This window comes from Sceloporus occidentalis, unplaced genomic scaffold, assembly GCF_023333645.1.
Source record: "Sceloporus occidentalis isolate IW3139 unplaced genomic scaffold, rSceOcc1.0.p SCAF_3, whole genome shotgun sequence".
Taxonomy (NCBI): Eukaryota; Metazoa; Chordata; class Lepidosauria; order Squamata; family Phrynosomatidae; genus Sceloporus; species Sceloporus occidentalis.
In genome coordinates, this window is record NW_028316983.1 from 22205536 (window position 1) to 22223481 (window position 17946).

The window sequence follows — 17946 nt, forward strand, 5'->3', positions numbered from 1 at the left end:
AAAAAACCTTTCAAAATAGAAAGTATTTAAACATCAATTAAAAACATAGGATAAACAGAAGAAGTTAATTATGGTATGAGTAAGTCTAGGTTTGGTATTGATACTTCCAGAAAATAATTCATTGCAAGCTGAGGTTCCCTCTCCTTAATAGCTGAGACCTCCAGATAGATAGGTTGATTAAGAGGAATGCTAATTTTAACCTATAGATATTCAGGTTCATGTGTGAGTACTTCAGAATCTGGAAAGGTTCTTAGAAATTTGAGTGATTAATAATGACTAATAAGAGAGGTGTCATCCTGTGTGTACTTACATGGGTGTAGGACACTTGTAACACAGCCAGCTTGGTTGCTGAGGAGGTTATCAGACCATGATGGGACGGGGACAGGAGCGAAGCGGGTCGCTCCCCCATCCTTATCCCATCTTTATCACAATTGCATGAAATACAGTCACATGTCATGCTCATTCAGTCGGTGTCCTGTCAATGAATTGCCCTGTCATTTTGTATTAACAAAAACATGCGTTAATACAAAATGACAGGAGAATTACACTTCACTGATGGGACACTAACAGAATAAGCTCGATGTCGTCTGAAAGTTTTGTGCAATCGCGGACAATAGCATTTCACTGATGGGACACTGACAGAATGAGCAGAACTTCATCTGAAAGTCTTACCGTGATCATGCGATAAGGACAGGAAAAGGACGGAACAAGGACACCCTTTTCCCTATCTGATAATCTCCTGTGAGAACAGGACGTTAATGGGTTCTGGTGATTGCTTTTTAAAACACCATCTTTTGGGGTGCTGTTCTGGTCTTTTAAAGACTGTTTGGAACTAATGTTCAGAATTAAAAGGGGAACATTTGGGAGTCTAGGGGCTATTGCATACCAGTTCTGATGGTAGCATTTTACCACTTTTCCTGAAGCAAATAGCTCCAAGCTTGTACCCCACTTTTATGGCTGAACAGCAGTTATCGCTTGCTGTAATGAATTGTGGTCAGAAAGTACCAGACATGTGTTTTGCCTATTCCAGAAGGCTGTTTTAAGTGTCTGCCACTTCTTCCTCTGTGTTATGTGTTTGTACTTGCCTCCTCCAGCTCCCCGGGCCATACAGTGAAATATTTCTGCATCAAAGCTGACAGACAGAGTTAACAAAGTCAGTTCCAACTTTTGGCAGAATTCTGATCTGCCTGTTAAGTTTAGTAGAAGTTAGGAAGAAGAGCATAAAGATAATTTTATAATCTTATTGAAGTACAATGTATTTCTCATATCTGGTTCATAAATCTTTCAGGTGAAAAACCATACAAATGTGAATTTTGTGAATATGCAGCAGCCCAGAAAACATCTTTGCGGTATCACTTGGAGAGGCATCACAAGGATAAACATACAGACGCTGTAGCAGAAGTGAGAAGTGATAGTAAAAGCTTGTTATCTTCTCAGGAGATGGGTATCATGCCAGGCAACAGGCGTGGTCCAGAAGCCAAAAATCTGAAAAGGCTCCTAGAAAATGCCAAAGAAGGCCCACCAGTAAAAATGCAAAAAGAAACTCTCTCCTCCATTCAAAATGCACCGAAAAGTATAACTCAGGATGCAAACAAAGGTACAGACAGTGATGGTTCAAATGCAAGTGCAACAGTTCCCTCACCTGAAAACATAAAGTTGGAAAAAAATGCAATGGAACTTCAGACAAGCAATATTGTTATTAGGACTGAGAAAAGAAATTCTGTATCATCAGAAAGTGTGCTTAATACCAGTGCTTTAAATGGCAAAGTAAATATGAATTTTCTAAGTGATATCACCGAAAACTCAAAAAGTATCCTGATAGTACAGGAAAAACCCTTAAATTTATCTACAGGCTCTTCTCAGGATGCTCTAGTAACCTCTGTTTCCCGAGGCTCCTTAGCAACCAGTACCTGCCCCTTTTGTACTTACCGGACATTATATCCAGAGGTTCTGATAATGCACCGACGACTGATGCATAAATCACCCAGTAACCCCAATGCTATTAATAAAAATAGTTTCAGAAATAGGACCATTTTTAAAGGCAGGCGTACTGGATGTCCACCATGTCTTTTGGGCAAGGATGTGGCGCCACTGCCTCTGAACTCTGGGAAAACTAAGGCTTCTCAGTTTATTCATTCAAAAACCCCACATGTGGAAAAGGTTAAACAGTGTCTTGTTTTACAGAGCAAAGCACCCATTCTTACAGGGCTAAATTCCAGCAGCACAGCACCAAATAACTTGAAATCATGCAAACCACAGATGTTTGGAGGTCACACGAATAGCTCCAGACAACAGCATGAAATGCATCTTACTCCTAGTACTACTTCAGTACAAGATAGAGGAAAAAGGTTGGATGCTAAAGCAAGATTTTTGGCTTCTCAGTTAGGTGTTGTGAGTAGCAACATCAGTGGCTCTTTTGAGACTCCGTTGAATGAAGCTGCTTGGACAAGCAACCGAGGAATAGAATTTCCCTGTAACAGACCTGCTGGGAATGTAAACTTGGAATTTGATGGACAGACTCCCAAAATAATGAGGCCTAATCTCTTGGCTTTGGAACAGATTGACTCTACTCTCTGTCGGAGAGGGAACGATGCTGTCAGATTACCTATTGCAGGCAGATATGAACGTCTGCTACCTGAAGAATGTTCACACACCAAACCTGCCACTCCTTTTCTGCCAGCCAAACAAGGGTTCAGGAGCTCTGAAGTAGATGCTATAAATCCAGTGACTATTCTAAAGCCATATGAAACCTTTGGTCCTGGGCCACTTTACAGTTCCAGTGGATCAAGCAGCAGCCAGATCCCAAGCTCTTCAAAAGAAGGTATGTGTGGGTTTCGGCAGTGGGAGACAAAACAATGATTTTAGGTTGATGAATTACAGTGTGTTATACTACTACATTGTCCATAGGAGAGAACTAGATTTTCAGTAGACATTCCAATAGAAAAATTCTCATTGTTTTTTAGAATAGAATAGAATTTTATTGTTAAAAGCTAAAAGCCATCTTAAATTGTTTTTAAGATGTCCCCTGAATTGCCATGCTGTTGTTCTGATATCATTTAATCCTGCCCTAGATTAGAATGGTACAAGTTTTTCCCCCTCAGTGCAGATAGATATATTTTATTTTGTTTGGGATACACATTTTTTGATAGCACAGGGATTTGAAAGAGCAATATGTTCACATGTAGGCTGATGCATGCAGCTGAACAAAGAGGATGTGGAGGGAGGTCATATTACTAGTTGACTAGGAGAGGAGGGGTTTTTTTGAGGGGGGGGGGTTGGAGGCTGCAATTTTTGATTGAACATTCAAAATCAGCCATATGGTCTCCTCACCCTCCTTTCTGGCAACTTGGAGGTAACAGATATCTTCTCTTTCAAACTACCCAATTATAATACCACTTTAAATGCCTTAGCTGCACCATATGAAATCCTGATATTAGTAGACTGGAGAGGCACTGGAGCTCTGTGGTAGAAAGTGCTAGATATTTCATGAAACTACAATCCCAGAATTTCATAGGATGGAGCCATGGCAGTTAAAGTGGTATCAGAGTGCTATACTTGTGTAGTATGAAAGAGACCTATGTTGGCATTAGCACTGTTTCTGTTTGTTATGGTTGGTTTTTTAAAATTTAAAGAGTTGAATTTCCTGTGAAACCTAGATTAGAGCAAGCCCTCATGTCTTTTCCTCCACCTTTTCTTTGTGGTAAACATACTTGTGCTGTCACAGTCATATCAGAAATCTTGGTTGCTTAAGGCTGCTCCTACCTTTACCTAGAACATTTTCCTTTTTAAAAAATATTTTTTATTGTTAATAAAGCCTACCTATACAGATTTCAGTTTGACTGCTTTGCATATTTTCATTTCATTATACGTAACAGAAAGTTTGCCATAAATGTGAAAAGAAAGTGACACCTTTAACTACTTCCTAAAATTCTGCTTCATCTGGCTTTATACAGTGGACCCTTGTTATACGCTGGGGTTTGGTTCCAAGATCCCCCGTTTATAACAAAATCCGTGTATGCTCAAGTCCCATTAAATATAATGACACAGCAAAATGGTGTCCCTTATAAATGGAAAATCAAGGTAAATTTATACTTTTTTGGAACATTTTCAAACCGTGTATGCTTGAATCCGTGTATAAAAAATCCGTGTATAAGAAGGGCCAACTGTATAACATTTATTTAGCTCAGTAGTCTCAACTTCTGATTTTACTGTCATTTCACAGTCTCAACAGTTTAAAATCCATAAAGCTCAGCTTTATGATTATTTCCTCCTTATATTCTTATTTGTCTAAGTTTCCCATTTCCCTTTGCATAATTCTAGAATGGGGTTCTATTCTTTTTCAATAATATTTAACTTTTTATTGTTTAATCTTGCTGTTAGTTTATCCATTTCACACATGTCAGTAAGTTTCAATAACCATTCATCAATCACTGGTGTTTTTTCTGATTTTCAATATTTTGCCCGTAATATTCTAGCTGAGGTTACCATGTAGAGTATTTCTCTCCAGTGTTCCTTCTCAATCTTTTCTGGCAAATTGTTTGTCTTATTAAGCAAGTACAGTTCTGGTGTAATCTTAAAGTTAACTTTATATATAGTGCTTATTGTCATGTGTATTTTCCCCCAACATTTCTTGATTTCTTCACATCTCCACCACATAATGGATCCAAGTACCTTTTGCTTTTTTACATCTCCCAACATTTATCTAGTTGAGTTTTCTATATCTTTGAAATTGTTTGTAGTGTGAGATACCAACGTTGTGTGATTTTTAAGAAATTTTCTTTTAGGTCCTGTGCATAGCTGAATTTTTGGGTCTTTCTCCTTGCTTTCTTCCAATTTTCCAATTCGATTTTGTTTCCAGTACCTTTCACCCATTCGATCATTGTTCAATTTCCAACTCTCTAGAAGTAAATTATAGAATCTTTTATTTTTTCCTCCTCTTGTCTAAATATGATTTTATCTAGTTCATTTTGTATTTCGAATCCTTCCAGGTTGATATCCATCTTGAATCTTTATTTTAGTTGTAAAATATTAGAACCAATACAATTTGTAGTCTATCCTTCCTAATTCTTTGATTGGTTTTATAGTAATCTGATTCCTCTGATCTCTTTAATATGTCATCATATTTCAAACATTTGTGTAACTGTTTCCACCTTCCTTGGAATGCCTCTTGCAGTGATAACCAGCCAGGAATTCTTCTATGGAATTTCTTTTTTAATTTGATCCAATTTATTAGTAATGGCTTCCTTTTAAAATGATTTTCAAAATCTTTGTGGACTTTTGCTTTACCGTATTTACCAAAGGTACATGTGCCACCCATATCGGTTATCGAATCCCTCTAATGTTAGTACTCTTTCCTTTTCCAATTAGATCCAGTCTGACACCCACATCAATGCACTTGCATAGTAATACAGTCTTAAATTAGGGATGTTAACAATCACCATTTTCAACTTTATCTGTTCAGGTCTTCCATTTAATTCTTGGTTTGCGACCTGCCCATATGATTTTTTTAAAGATCTCTTTGTCATTCATTAAATGGATTTTCATTAGTTATGATCAGGATATTCTGAAACAAGAAATTTATCTTTGGAAGTACTGTCATTTTTATTGCCACAATTCTTCCTAGTAGCATTAGATGTAGTTTAGTCCAATTTTCCATGTTTTTATCGTCTTCCATAATTGTTTTCAAAAAGATCAGGATTCCTTTTTGTAATCCAAATTCCAAGATACTTCACTTTCTTCATAATTTTATAGCCTGATCTCTTTTCTTCTTTTTCTGCCTTTGTAATATTCTTTGTTATGATATTTATTTTAAATCCAGAGAATCTACCGAATTCAACCAATCTGTTGATTAATTGTCCAATTCCGACTTCCGGTTGCAATGGCGGATCGTCAGGACGTCCTTTGAGGTAGCTCTCAAAGGAGCGGTCCGCTAGACGCGGTGTTGGGGCCGTCCTCTTTCAGCCGAATCTTTCCTGGGTATAGGAAAGTCGGATGGCACTCTAATCTACCCTGTTGGGTTCCAAGGGGACCGAGAGCAGATAGCCCATCTTTGCTCCTCTCCCGTAACCCCGGTAAAAGAGTAGCCGCGGCCGCGTCTATGCTGCGCCGAGTGCGCGAAGAAACGCCTGCAACTTTTTAAAGAAGATAAAAGAAGATCTGAAGATCTGGAAAAACTGCTTTCCGGTAAAGAGGGGAGGAAGTTTGAGTACTGAACTATTAATACGGAATATACCTTCTTGCTGCCTAGAAGAACTGTGAGTTATGCACACGAAACGTTAAAGGTGTTCTGATCTTTAACTTTTATGGATGAACTTATATAAATCCAAGGGACTGTATGCTGGACATTATAGTGGATTAATCGTGGACCAGTCAAGCATTGAGTTTACCTCTTTATGTGTTGGCTGCCTGATAAGGCAGATATTTTTGATATTTTTTCTTTCCGTGTGAAGTAACGAAATGAGTAACGGGAGACACAGCTGTGTCTCACCAGGAGGCTGCTCGGCTTGATTAACAGCTGGCGTAGCTTGATTGCTTAGGAAAAAACAACAACAAAAAACCTCCAGCTGGACTCAATAAGCTTAGCTCTGTTTTTTGCTGGGGCTCTTTTGTGTGCTTTTTCCCCCCTCCCTCTCCCTTGTTATCTTGTGGGGAAGCAAGGTAACCTGATTGTTACATCTATATGGATCTCAAAAAGAAGAACGTCGCGGGGAAACCCCCAGCGGCATTACAAAATAGAAGACCGTCTATAGAACAATCTTTATCTATTGGAGAATCTCATCTGAGCATTCTAACTATGTTGGAGGAATTGAAGAAATCTATACTGGATTTGGGCGATAAAGTCTCCAACTTATCAGCCGATATGGCATCATTTAAGTCAGAGATCAGATCGGAGCTGAGAACGGACTTGAGGGAAATGAGGAAATCAATGGATAAATCCGTAATGGAATTGACAAAAATTAAAAATAAACTGGACTCTGTGGAAGAAAAATATAAGTCCCAGGAGGAGAAAATTGCGGAAATAGGTGTTATACAAAAGTCCCAACTAGAGGAAGGACTGAAATGGGAATGTAAGGCGAGAGAAAAGTCCATTAAAATCAGAGGCTTGATGGAGGTTGATGGGGAGGATTTGATGAAGTCTTTTGTCCCAAAATTGGCAGAATATATGAATTGCGATGCCCAGCTCTTTGAAGCAGGGATAGATCGTATATTTAGATTGAACTCATTAATAGCGAAGCAGAAGAAAGTCCCAAGGGACATTGTTATTGTTTTTTTGAGGAAATACTCAAGGGATTTGTTATTAAAACTGCATAATGAATCTTCGCTATTTATTGATAACCAGGCTCTTCAAGTTTACAAAGATGTGCCTTCTAAAATTTTGAGGCTTCATAAAGAATATTCTTTTCTAGCGAGCCATCTTAGAAAAATTAATATATCATATCGCTGGTTGTTGCCTGAAGGTCTTTCCTTTTGGTTCAAAAAAAGGAGATATGAAATTAGATCGGTGGAAGAGGCGAGGACAATAATGTATTCCTTGTTCAGATCCCAGAGGAAAGATCCTGACCAGGGCTTGATGAAAGCCCCTGCAGACGGTGGAACTACTAATGATACAGTGCGAGACTATAATCTCCGTTTTCCAAGGCGCAAGAAAATATTAGATCAAGCTGGTGCTGATATCTCAGCCGCGGACTGTAAATTGATAACCATGCAATCCCACGAGTTGGGGAGCAAAGACACACTGTCCATGGAAGAGGGGAAAAATGGAACTGAGGATGATGAGAAGAATCCGCTAGAAGAAGAGGATAATAAATCAGATCTTGATGATAATCCACCCACAGAAGAAGAACTGTTTGGGGAAGCTTTGGGTCCAGTTTCATTAGCAGTAAGGGACAGATTAGACTCTGTGACTTCCAATGTTACAGAAACTTAAATGTGCCTCATGGAACGTAAAAGGTATTAATAGGAATATTAAGCGGAAAAGAGTGTTCCATTACTTATCAAGCTTAAAATATGATATCTTGTGTCTACAGGAGACCCATGTGAAAGAAAAAGATATTCAATATCTAAAGAACTTCAAGCTAGGGCAGCATTATGTTTCTGCTGTTGATAAATGTAAAAGGGGCGTGGTGTTATATATAAATAATAGTTTAGAATCTGTAGAGGTATTGAATGACAGGGAAGGTCACTACGTTGGGGTTACAGTAAATCTGATGGCTCAAAATGTCGTAATCCTGGGGATATATGCCCCCATAAATAATGAGTGTTTTTATAAGAAACTTTTGAATAAGATCAAAAACATTTCTTTTGATGCTGCAATTCTGATGGGGGATTGGAATGGAGTATGGTCACCATTAATAGACAGATCATCTCCTCGCCCAATTAAACCTAAACAAGGGAGGCTCCCTAAAAGCTTTTTTGATTTGGTAGACTTTTGTTCTTTAATTGATATATGGAGATTGAAAAACCCAAATGTAAAAGATTTCTCGTTTTTCCCCCCGGTACATAACTCTTGGGCAAGATTGGATATGTGCTTGGTCTCATCGAATTTGTGTATAAATGTTCTAGATGCGGATATACTTCCTAATTTTACATCGGACCACAAATTAGTTACTTTGGATTTGAAAATAGGATATAGTAAATACAATTGGAAGCTTAATGAATCCCTGTTGAATGATGAGAAGATAAGATGTGAAGCTAAATTAGCCCTTAAGAATTATTTCAAGGAAAATTTAAAGGGGGATGTACCTTTGGAAACGGTGTGGGATGCCTCTAAGGCTGTATTAAGAGGATTTTTCATCAAGAAAGCTGCCGAAAAGAAAAAGACTAAGAATAAGATTTTAAAGGATTTATATGCTCAACTAAAGGTTAAGGACCGAGAACTATTAGGAGATAGTGGAAATAAGAAATTAATGGATGATTGGAAAATTATACAAAGACAGATTTCATTGGTTTTGACGGAACAGTTAAGTAAAACACTTAAATTTAGCAGACAGAAATTTTTCTTTTCGGCTAATAAGCCTGGTAAATTTCTGGCATATAAATTGAGGAGTGAGCAAAGAAAAAAGTTAATTTTGAAATTAAAATATAATGGTACAATTATCAACAAACAGAAGGAGATTGAGACTGCCTTTATTAAATATTATACTAATTTATTTAAACGTGATAAGATGTCTGAAGAAGTAATTGACAAATATTTAGATAGGAAACTTATCCGTATGATCACACCCCAACAAGCAGATTTGCTCAATAAGGAGTTCACTTCCCAGGAAATTCATAGCGCTATTTTGGAAAGTAAATCGGGAAAAGCCGCGGGCCCAGACGGCTTTCCCGTAGAATACTGTAAAATCTTTTCGGACGAATTGATGAATCTGTTGGTTTCTGTTATGAATAATATTAAGAAGGGAAATCTACCAAATTCTTGGCGGGAATCAAACACGGTCTTGATTCCCAAACTGGAAGAAGATGCGCTGGAACCTAAAAATTTTCGCCCCATAGCGTTACTTAACGCTGATTACAAAATTTTTGCGTCTGTCCTAGCAAAAAGATTAAAACTTATTTTGTTGGATTATATAAATAGTGACCAGGTAGGATTCCTACCGGGTCGACAATTGAAATACAATATTAGACACATGCTGAATATAATTGAACTGCATGAGAAACGCTGTGATAAACATTTAGCTTTATTATTTATTGATTTTGAGAAGGCCTTCGATCGGGTCAATTGGTGCTTTTTGAAAAAGGTCTGTAAGAAAGTTGGCCTCGGTGCTTGTTTTGAAGGCTGGGTGGATTTAATTTACCAGAAGCAAACTGCATCTTTAATTATCAATGGGGAGAGGACAAAGTCAATTGATATATTTAAAGGGACTAGGCAAGGTTGTCCCCTGTCCCCCCTTTTATTTATTTTGATCCTGGAAATCCTGAATGATAGTATTTGGCTTAATCAAACGATTAAAGGTATTAAGCTAAAAGGGTCTGAAATGAAACTGCGAGCTTACGCAGATGATCTGGCGTTGACACTTTCAAATCCCCTTGATGATATTTGTGGTGTTAAACAAGAATTAAATCAATTTGGTAATGTTTCAGGTCTAACAGTGAATCGTGATAAAACTGCATTACTAACTATGAATTTAAATGCCAAAGAGAGAGAAATGCCTCAGGAATGCTCTGGTTTTAAGATAGTAGATAAAGTCAAATATTTGGGGATTTGGATCACCACAAAAAACTCAGATTTGTTTAAAAACAACTATAGTAAAATGTGGCAAGAAGTAAAAAATGACCTTAATCGATGGGGCAAGATTGGCCTGTCCTGGATGGGCAAAGTCGCAACCATAAAGATGATGATCCTCCCTAAAATTCTTTTTATGTTTCAAACCATCCCAATTCTGATGAATGAGAATCCCTTTGTACAGTGGAACAAAGATATAAATTACTTTATCTGGGGTGGCAAGAAACCTAGAGTGCGTTTCAAGGTTATGCAGGACGAGGTATGTCATGGAGGACTAGGGTTACCAAATTTGAAAATCTACTTCCATGCATGTTGCTTTGAGTGGCTTGTGGAATGGTTTAAACTGGAGGACAAACAAGCTTTGAATTTGGAGCTGGCAGGCACTGTGTTTGGCGTTCATGCTTATTTATTTTATAATAAGACCAAAGTCAATAATGTGTTCATGCAACATTTCGTTAGGAAACCCCTTTTAAGAACATGGGAAAAGTATAAAAAAGTAATCTACCCGAAGTTCCCTTTGTGGACCTCGGTTAATGAAGCGTTCCATAGGAATGATGTGATAATTCCTGACCGCTGGGTTACTTATAAAGATCTCTTGATAAAAGATAAGAAAGATAATTGTATATCATTTAAATCTTTTGATATGTTAAAAGGAGAAGGTTTTTCCTTGAATTGGTTTTTATATTGTCAGCTGAAGGAAAGATTCACAGACGATCTGAAAATGGTGGAGTTTGAATATGAGTGCCGATTTTGATAAGATAATTTTTGGAAAAAAGTGCAAGAGACTATCTAGATTTTATAAATTCTTGTTAAAACTTGATATGCATGAGGAACTCATTAAACCATCTATGATTAAATGGGCGCAGGATTTGGGCGAAAGTTTGCCGTTAGAACAATGGGAACTAAATTGGACTCTTCGTATAAAGTATACTGCGTGTGTAGCAATTAAAGAAAATCTTTTTAAAATGCAGAATAGGTGGCATTTGACCCCCTTGAAACTAGCCAAAATGTATAAAAACCAAAACCCCCAATGTTGGAAATGTGGCAAAAGTTTGGGATCTTTTATCCATATGTGGTGGTCGTGTGAATTTGCAAAACAATACTGGTCTCAAATTCACCAGAAGATTCAATTGATTGTATATCTTAAACTCCCATTAGACCCAAAAATGTTTTTACTGAATATGATTTCGGACAGAGCTATTGAAAAAAAAAACATGGGAAACTATTATTTTATATGTTTTCAGCTGCCAGAATGGTATATGCTTCCCATTGGAAAGGTGCCGAACTGCCGTCCTGGAATGATTGGATTATGAAACTGCTGGAATTCATGGAATTAGATAAACTTACCTGTTATGTAGAAAGCTTGGACTGGGAAAGACCAAAGTAGTGTGGCAGCCCTTGGTTAATTTTATGAGCATTGAAAATATATCCTCCAACTTTTGTTGGTAGTATATGACTTATCTTGCGGTGGCCAGTTGAAGGTTAGACTTGTATACTCAGAACATGTGTATATAGGAAGATTCAAAGGCCATAGGGGAAAATTCCCTAAAGATATCTCTAAACAAGTTAGAAGTTGATATAATGTTGGGATGTGTAAAGTATTAAGGTCCTTCTCTTGGCTTAAGCAAGTCTCAAACCCTCTCAGGAAGTGAACGACCTTTATTTTTATTTTTCTCCTGAAGTGTATACACTTTGCTTTTCTTTCTTTACGATATGTCTATGACTACTCTATTCTATTTTATTCTAAAGCAGTGTAAGAATTATCTGTGTTTATACATATATGTTCATTATTTGATAACATGTATCATTGATATGTCTTTTTAATGTAAATACTTTAATAAAGATTATTATTAAAAAATAATAATAATTGTCCAATTCCATTTAGTGGGTCTTCCCAAAATTATCGCCAAATCATCTGCAAAGGCTTGCAATTTGTATTCTTGTCCTTTAATTTTAAGTCCTTGTATTTCTGAGTCTTTCCTTATACCTTTATTCAGTATTTCTAACACCATGATGAATAGTAGAGGTGATAAAAGGCATTCTTGTAGAGTACTTTTTTGAATGTTAATCTCTCGTCTCTTCCCTCCCCTGCCCCCATTGATCATTATTTTAGCTGTTTGGTTACAATAAATTTGTTCCATCCAATTAAAAAAAATTGGTTACAACAAATTTGTTCCATCCGATTCAAAAAATCAGTACAATATAGTATTATTTACTATTGGCAACCTTGTGTAGGAAATACAGCGTTAACTCCAATTATAATGCCAATTATAATTTTTTCACCACATCCTCAGATCCTTCCCATATGGTTTCTGCATTCCTGGAGATTTACTTATATGAAATATTTTGCCCTGCTCTTCCTTATAGAGAAGCTTACTTATATAGTTCATAAAAACAAGACAGCTCCTGTCTACAGACTTGCAGTCTAAATTATATGGTTTTAAAGGGAAAAGGCATGGGAAGTGAGATAAAGAATCTTGTGTACCAGTTCTTAAATCATATTGCCTACAAATGACTGGTTGAACTAGAAATATGGTTCAGATTTAATGATTGTATACATGGAGTCCATGATGTTTATAGCAATAGCAAGTACATTTCTATACCGCTTATCAGTGCACTTAAGCGCTCCCTAAGCAGTTTACAATGTGTAAGCCAATTGTCTCCAACAATCTGGGTACTCATTTTAGGGACCTCAGAAGGACGCTAGGCTGAGTCACCCCTGAGTCCCTGGCTGGTATTGAACTCACAACCTTGTAGTTTGCGAGTGAGTGGCTGCAGTACAGGTATTTAACCACTCCACCACCAGGGCTTTTTATTTGCATTTGTTTTCTTTTGTATAAATCATGAAATTCCTGATGTCCACTGTGCACTGAGGTGCTTTGCTGCTTCAGGTTGGAGCTTTGGACTTTATAGCTTGACTAGGTCTAGTCCACAGTTCTATTCATGTTTTTCCTTGTTTGTGGTGATTACTTCTTTTTAACATAAGACATTTTGTTTTTAAAATGTGAACAACCAGCCTCCATTCCATATCACAAATTGCCTTTTCCAAAAGCTGTTGTCTCTGTAAGAAGGTGCTGCAGGAAGGGTGCTGAAGGAAACACACACCATGCTTCAGTGTACACAAACTTTGCTTCATGTACAAAATTATTTAAAATATAATGTATAAAATTATCATCAGGCTGTGTTTATAAGTTCAGTGAAACCTCGCCTTACGCAGGGGGCTCATGTGTGCGGCGGCGCGGGCACATGCCCCATTCATTTGAATGGGATGTACCGCGTATAGTGTGCCCGCGTATAATGCAGGTGCACTGTTCTATACAAAAAAAATATGAATTTCAGGTTTAGACTTTTAATTTGGGTCCTGTCTCCAAAATACCTCATTATGTATATGAAAATGTTTCACAAGCTGGGGGAAAAAAAACAAAAAAACTTCTGGTCCCAAGCATTTTGGATAAGGGAGACTAAAGTTGTATCATGTACCTGAAGAATGGTAGAAGAATAGTGTTGTGTGAAGTTCAGAGTTCCTTGAATTACTAATGTAACTATTTCTAGCCTTTATGCTAATGTCTCCCAATGATTGTTTTTATCAGGAAAAAGGCCAGTGTCATACCAGCACTTGTCTAGCACCATACTGCAAAAGCGAAGTTACGAGAACTTTATTGGCAATGCAAACAATCGGCTGAATAATAAGCGAACATGATTAGCTGCAATAAACGGTAAACAACCTTTTTTTAAAAAAAGATATATATATATATATAACTCAGAGTTATTATTTGCAATTGATACACTGGTCAGAGTAACCTGTGGAAATACTGATAAAAGATCAAATCATTGTATTTTTAAAAATGTAAAACGTAACTAAGATGTTGTTCAGTATGTTAGCAAGATGCAGCCAACTGTATATATTTGATTGTTTCTTTAAATTTAAAGCACAGAATTATTGGTCTAACTGGTGCATAGTTGTGATACCTAAATGATGCTTCTATTTGTTCATAACTAACTTTTATTATTGAAATGTCTGCTTCAGGGTAGCTAAAATATGTTCTGTGGGTATAGTTTTGCTATGCAAAAGAGAAGTTCTGGCTGATGTATACTTGAGAAACAGGTTTATTCTGAGCCTATGCGTTTTCTCAAGGTTCTATATGGATGAGGATTGATGTACAAGTATCAGTCTAAATGACTGATTCTAGGAGTTTTTAGGCTTCTGGAGAGCAATTTATTTCAGGTACATGGTCTGGATAATACATTGATTAGGATTGGTCTTTTGTACTATCCCAATAATCTGCTTTGTCTACCACCTCCCTAAATACTTTGAATGTTTGTATGCTGGTGTATCTCTAGTAATGTTCTTGTGTAAAGGTTCTCTGATTGGATCATTGTGTACTCTGAAGGTCCCCCCCCCCCCCAGGAAAATGTTTCTTTACTTTTCTAAGTCTGTGTCCGGTATTTGCCTTGTTTGACCATGTAATATAACACATTAATCTCTGGTTTAGGAAAGAAGTTTGTAGTTGAGGCTGTTAACTGGAATTTAGTTTTACTATACCCTCTACATCCTCCTGCTGGCAGATTTGGGAGAAATATTTATATGATAATGAAGATCTACTTAGTAAGCAGTGCTTCATACTACATTGGAGAATTTGCCCTGAGAATCACAGCAGCCTGTAACATGTAGCTTGTCCTCAAAGAGTTTCATTTTTATCTGAAAGATCAGTATAGTTTTTCCTCATACTTTGTAGTAGCAATATTAAGAATATAGGTACATTTAAAAGTTCTGATTTTCTAATTTCCAACTGCAGTAAAGTCTCAATTATCCGACATAAATGGGCCAACTGATTGTTGGATGACTGAAAACGTCGGATAATCCAATGACGGCATGTGTGCACATGCATGCGCTTCGTCATTGGGACAGTGGCTCCCTTGGGGCTGAGGGAGTCTAAGCCTCGGCTCAGCGCAGCTTGGACTCCTTCAGTCCCAAGGGAGTCCTGATTTCCCTCAGCTTGAAGAGAGCTCCACGGAGCTCCCTTCCAGCCGAGGGAAAGCAAGCCGCCAGGGAGGGGACTGGGCCAAGGCCAGAGTCCCTTCCTTGGCAGCCTGGTTTCCCTCCGCTTGAAGGGAGCTCCACGGAGGTCCCTTCCAGCATAGGGAAAGCAAGCCGCCGGGGAGAGGACTGGGCCAAGGCCAGAGTCCCTTCCTCAGCGGCCTGGTTTTCCTCAGCTCCCTTCCAGCCGAGGGAAAGCTAGCCATGGAGGACAAGCCTGGGCCGAGGATGCAACCTCTTTGAGGAGGCTGCGTCCTCGGCCCTATCCTGTCCTCCTCTTCCCAGACCTCCCCTTTACTCCAAAGGGCTCTTCGGAGTCCTTTGAGGGGAAGGGAAGGGAGGCAGGGCAGGAGAGGACTTGGCAGCTACGGAGGAAGGTGGTAAGTAGGGAATGAGGGAGGAAGAAAGGAAGGAAGACGGAGAGAGGGAGGAGGGGAGGGGAGGGGAGGGGAGGGGCGTCAGATAATACGGAGTGTCGGTTAACCGAAGGTTGGTTAACCAAGACTCTACTGTATGCTGTTTTTATGTCTGTTGTGCAAGAGTCATTGCAACAGAATCTTTTTGTTTGTATGTTGCAGGAATGAGGATACACATTTTGAATTCCCTTGCAGTTCATCTCTTGAGAATAATGGATGATGAAAGCTAAGCTAAGCTGTGATTGTCTGTGTATAGAGGAAAAACCCCACACACTACAGTTCCGTAATGGAAGTTCTGATTGTGTTCATATAATGTGGACACAGCCATCATTGTCCAAAACTGGGTTACAAAGAACTAGCAGAAATGTTCATCAGTTCCTGATCTGGAGTAAATTTTTTTTAGAATTATGATAGACCAAATATTCAACATAAAAATATATATTTTGCATACTGTAGTGCTGCTGAAAAGATATCTTATTTCTGAAGATGTGTGTGTAACCTTTGCACCTCAGGTAAATTTGTGCATTGGAGGACTTTTGTATAAGGGTAATTCTTTGTTAAATTCTGCTTTGTGCTTTAAACTATGTAATTTTTTTAAAAAAAATAGTTTCCAAATGAAGTGTGTACATTTATATTCATCTTCACAATATTCACAATTTTAAATATTCTCAGAATAAGACAGGAACGTGGAAACCAAACAAGACCACAGTCTGTTCAAATAAATCATATGTGTCTTCAAATTGATGCCCATTTTTGATTATCCTTTGGGAGAGTGACATTCACTGACTGAACTCTCTATTAAGAGAGAACAAGATTTTTTATAGCCCAATAATGCAAGTTCAAGATTTCTAACAGAATGTCTTTTGGCTTCAAAGTATTGCTGGAGTGAGTTGCAGTGTTTACATCTTTTTCTAAATACTCCCATTTTCTCCTGTATCCCTCTCTCTCTCTCTCTCTCTCTCTCTCTCTCTCTCTCTCTCTCTCTCTCTCTCTCTCTCTAATGTTTTGCACATATGTCCAAAGCACACAAAAAAGCATTCCATTTAAAACTGATGCAACTCACCATTACACCAAATAGAAATAATATTTTTATTTGCAGATGTGGTAGCTCTTGTAAAGTGTAGCCTGGGAGCTGTTTTCTTCCTAGAAGCCAAATTGCCTACATGATGATCTGGCAAATCCCTTGCTTTCACCCTACCGGTCATTTGGCCCTTCTCTCTTCCAGATGCTCATTTGCACTTCCTCCAGGCAAGGAGAGGTCCAGGGCTTCATGCTTCTCCCTACATGGCAAGGGTCCCTTTGCACATCCCTTGCTGTAGGTTTAAGGTGAGGACATGCAAAGGGAATTCCACCCACCTGTGTCACCTTCACAGTTTGGAGCGTGAGCAGGAAAGGAGAGGAATAAGTGACGAGATAACAACAGGATTCCCTCAGATACTGCTTGTCTGCTGAACTGTCAGTATCTCTCCCCTTCCACTCCAAATCAGGATACAATGTTGGATGTATTCAGATATATACGTTGGGTAGGAGGTTCTGTGTCCACCTATAGAGAGATCCAACAATCAGCCCTCTTCAGGGCTACATTTTTGAGCCACTTGTTGACATTTCCACTTTGAAATCATGGCCTGCCCAGTGCTATTTTTGTCAAAACCACCAAGGGGTTGTGGCTATGTTCTAGGATTCCCTCCCACACATGTATCCTGTGTGTAAAGTCCAGCTACAAGTTAGTGTGATACGTTTGTCAAAGAAAAGTTGTTTTGGGAATTTAAATCATTTTTCCACTGTGTGTGATAGAATATTGAATAAGATACTGAGGCTTTCTCTTACAAGCCAAGGAGTTATTCCTAGTGATGGTAGATATTCCAAACATCTTGTTAAACAGCCCTTTTAAAACATTTTAATTTGAGATTAACATGCAGTTGTTTCCAGGACAAAAATGGTTTCCAAAATATTTTTTGCACTGTTGAATGTGTTTATCAGATATATATATATATATAAACCCATAAACATTCCCTGTGCTTTGATATGCAAATTGAATATGTTTTAAGTAATTTTTGTTACTTCCTTTGTATTAAGGAATATGTAATTTTGATGTCTCTGTAAAACTGGCAATGTAATGAAGTGCTGTGTATCAGGAAATTGTACAATTTATTGTTTTCCTGTTCATAAGCTGAGCCATATGTACATAAAATCTAGATTTGTTCTCCTAGTTTTGCACTTTTATAGCATATTTTTTGAAGATGAATACGCTTGGAAGATATTTAATCTAT

General features: G+C 38.0%; 1 protein-coding gene across 3 annotated transcripts in view; it reads left to right on the plus strand.

The window, feature by feature from the left end:
• The window catches only part of ZNF217 (zinc finger protein 217), an 87346-nt gene extending 69696 nt beyond the window's left edge, over nt 1-17650 (plus strand). For 2 of the 3 annotated variants that reach the window (XM_089513804.1, XM_089513803.1), the window contains exons 4-5: nt 1289-2821; nt 11467-11981. In XM_089513804.1, coding sequence (XP_089369930.1) covers nt 1289-2821; nt 11467-11609 — 1676 coding nt within the window. In that variant the 3' untranslated portion in view covers nt 11610-11981. Of the gene's footprint in view, nt 1-1288; nt 2822-11466; nt 11982-13812; nt 13939-15838 lie in introns of those variants that run through there. The other variant, XM_089513805.1, reaches the window with a different exon arrangement.
• The last annotated feature ends 296 nt before the right edge of the window (nt 17651-17946 follow it).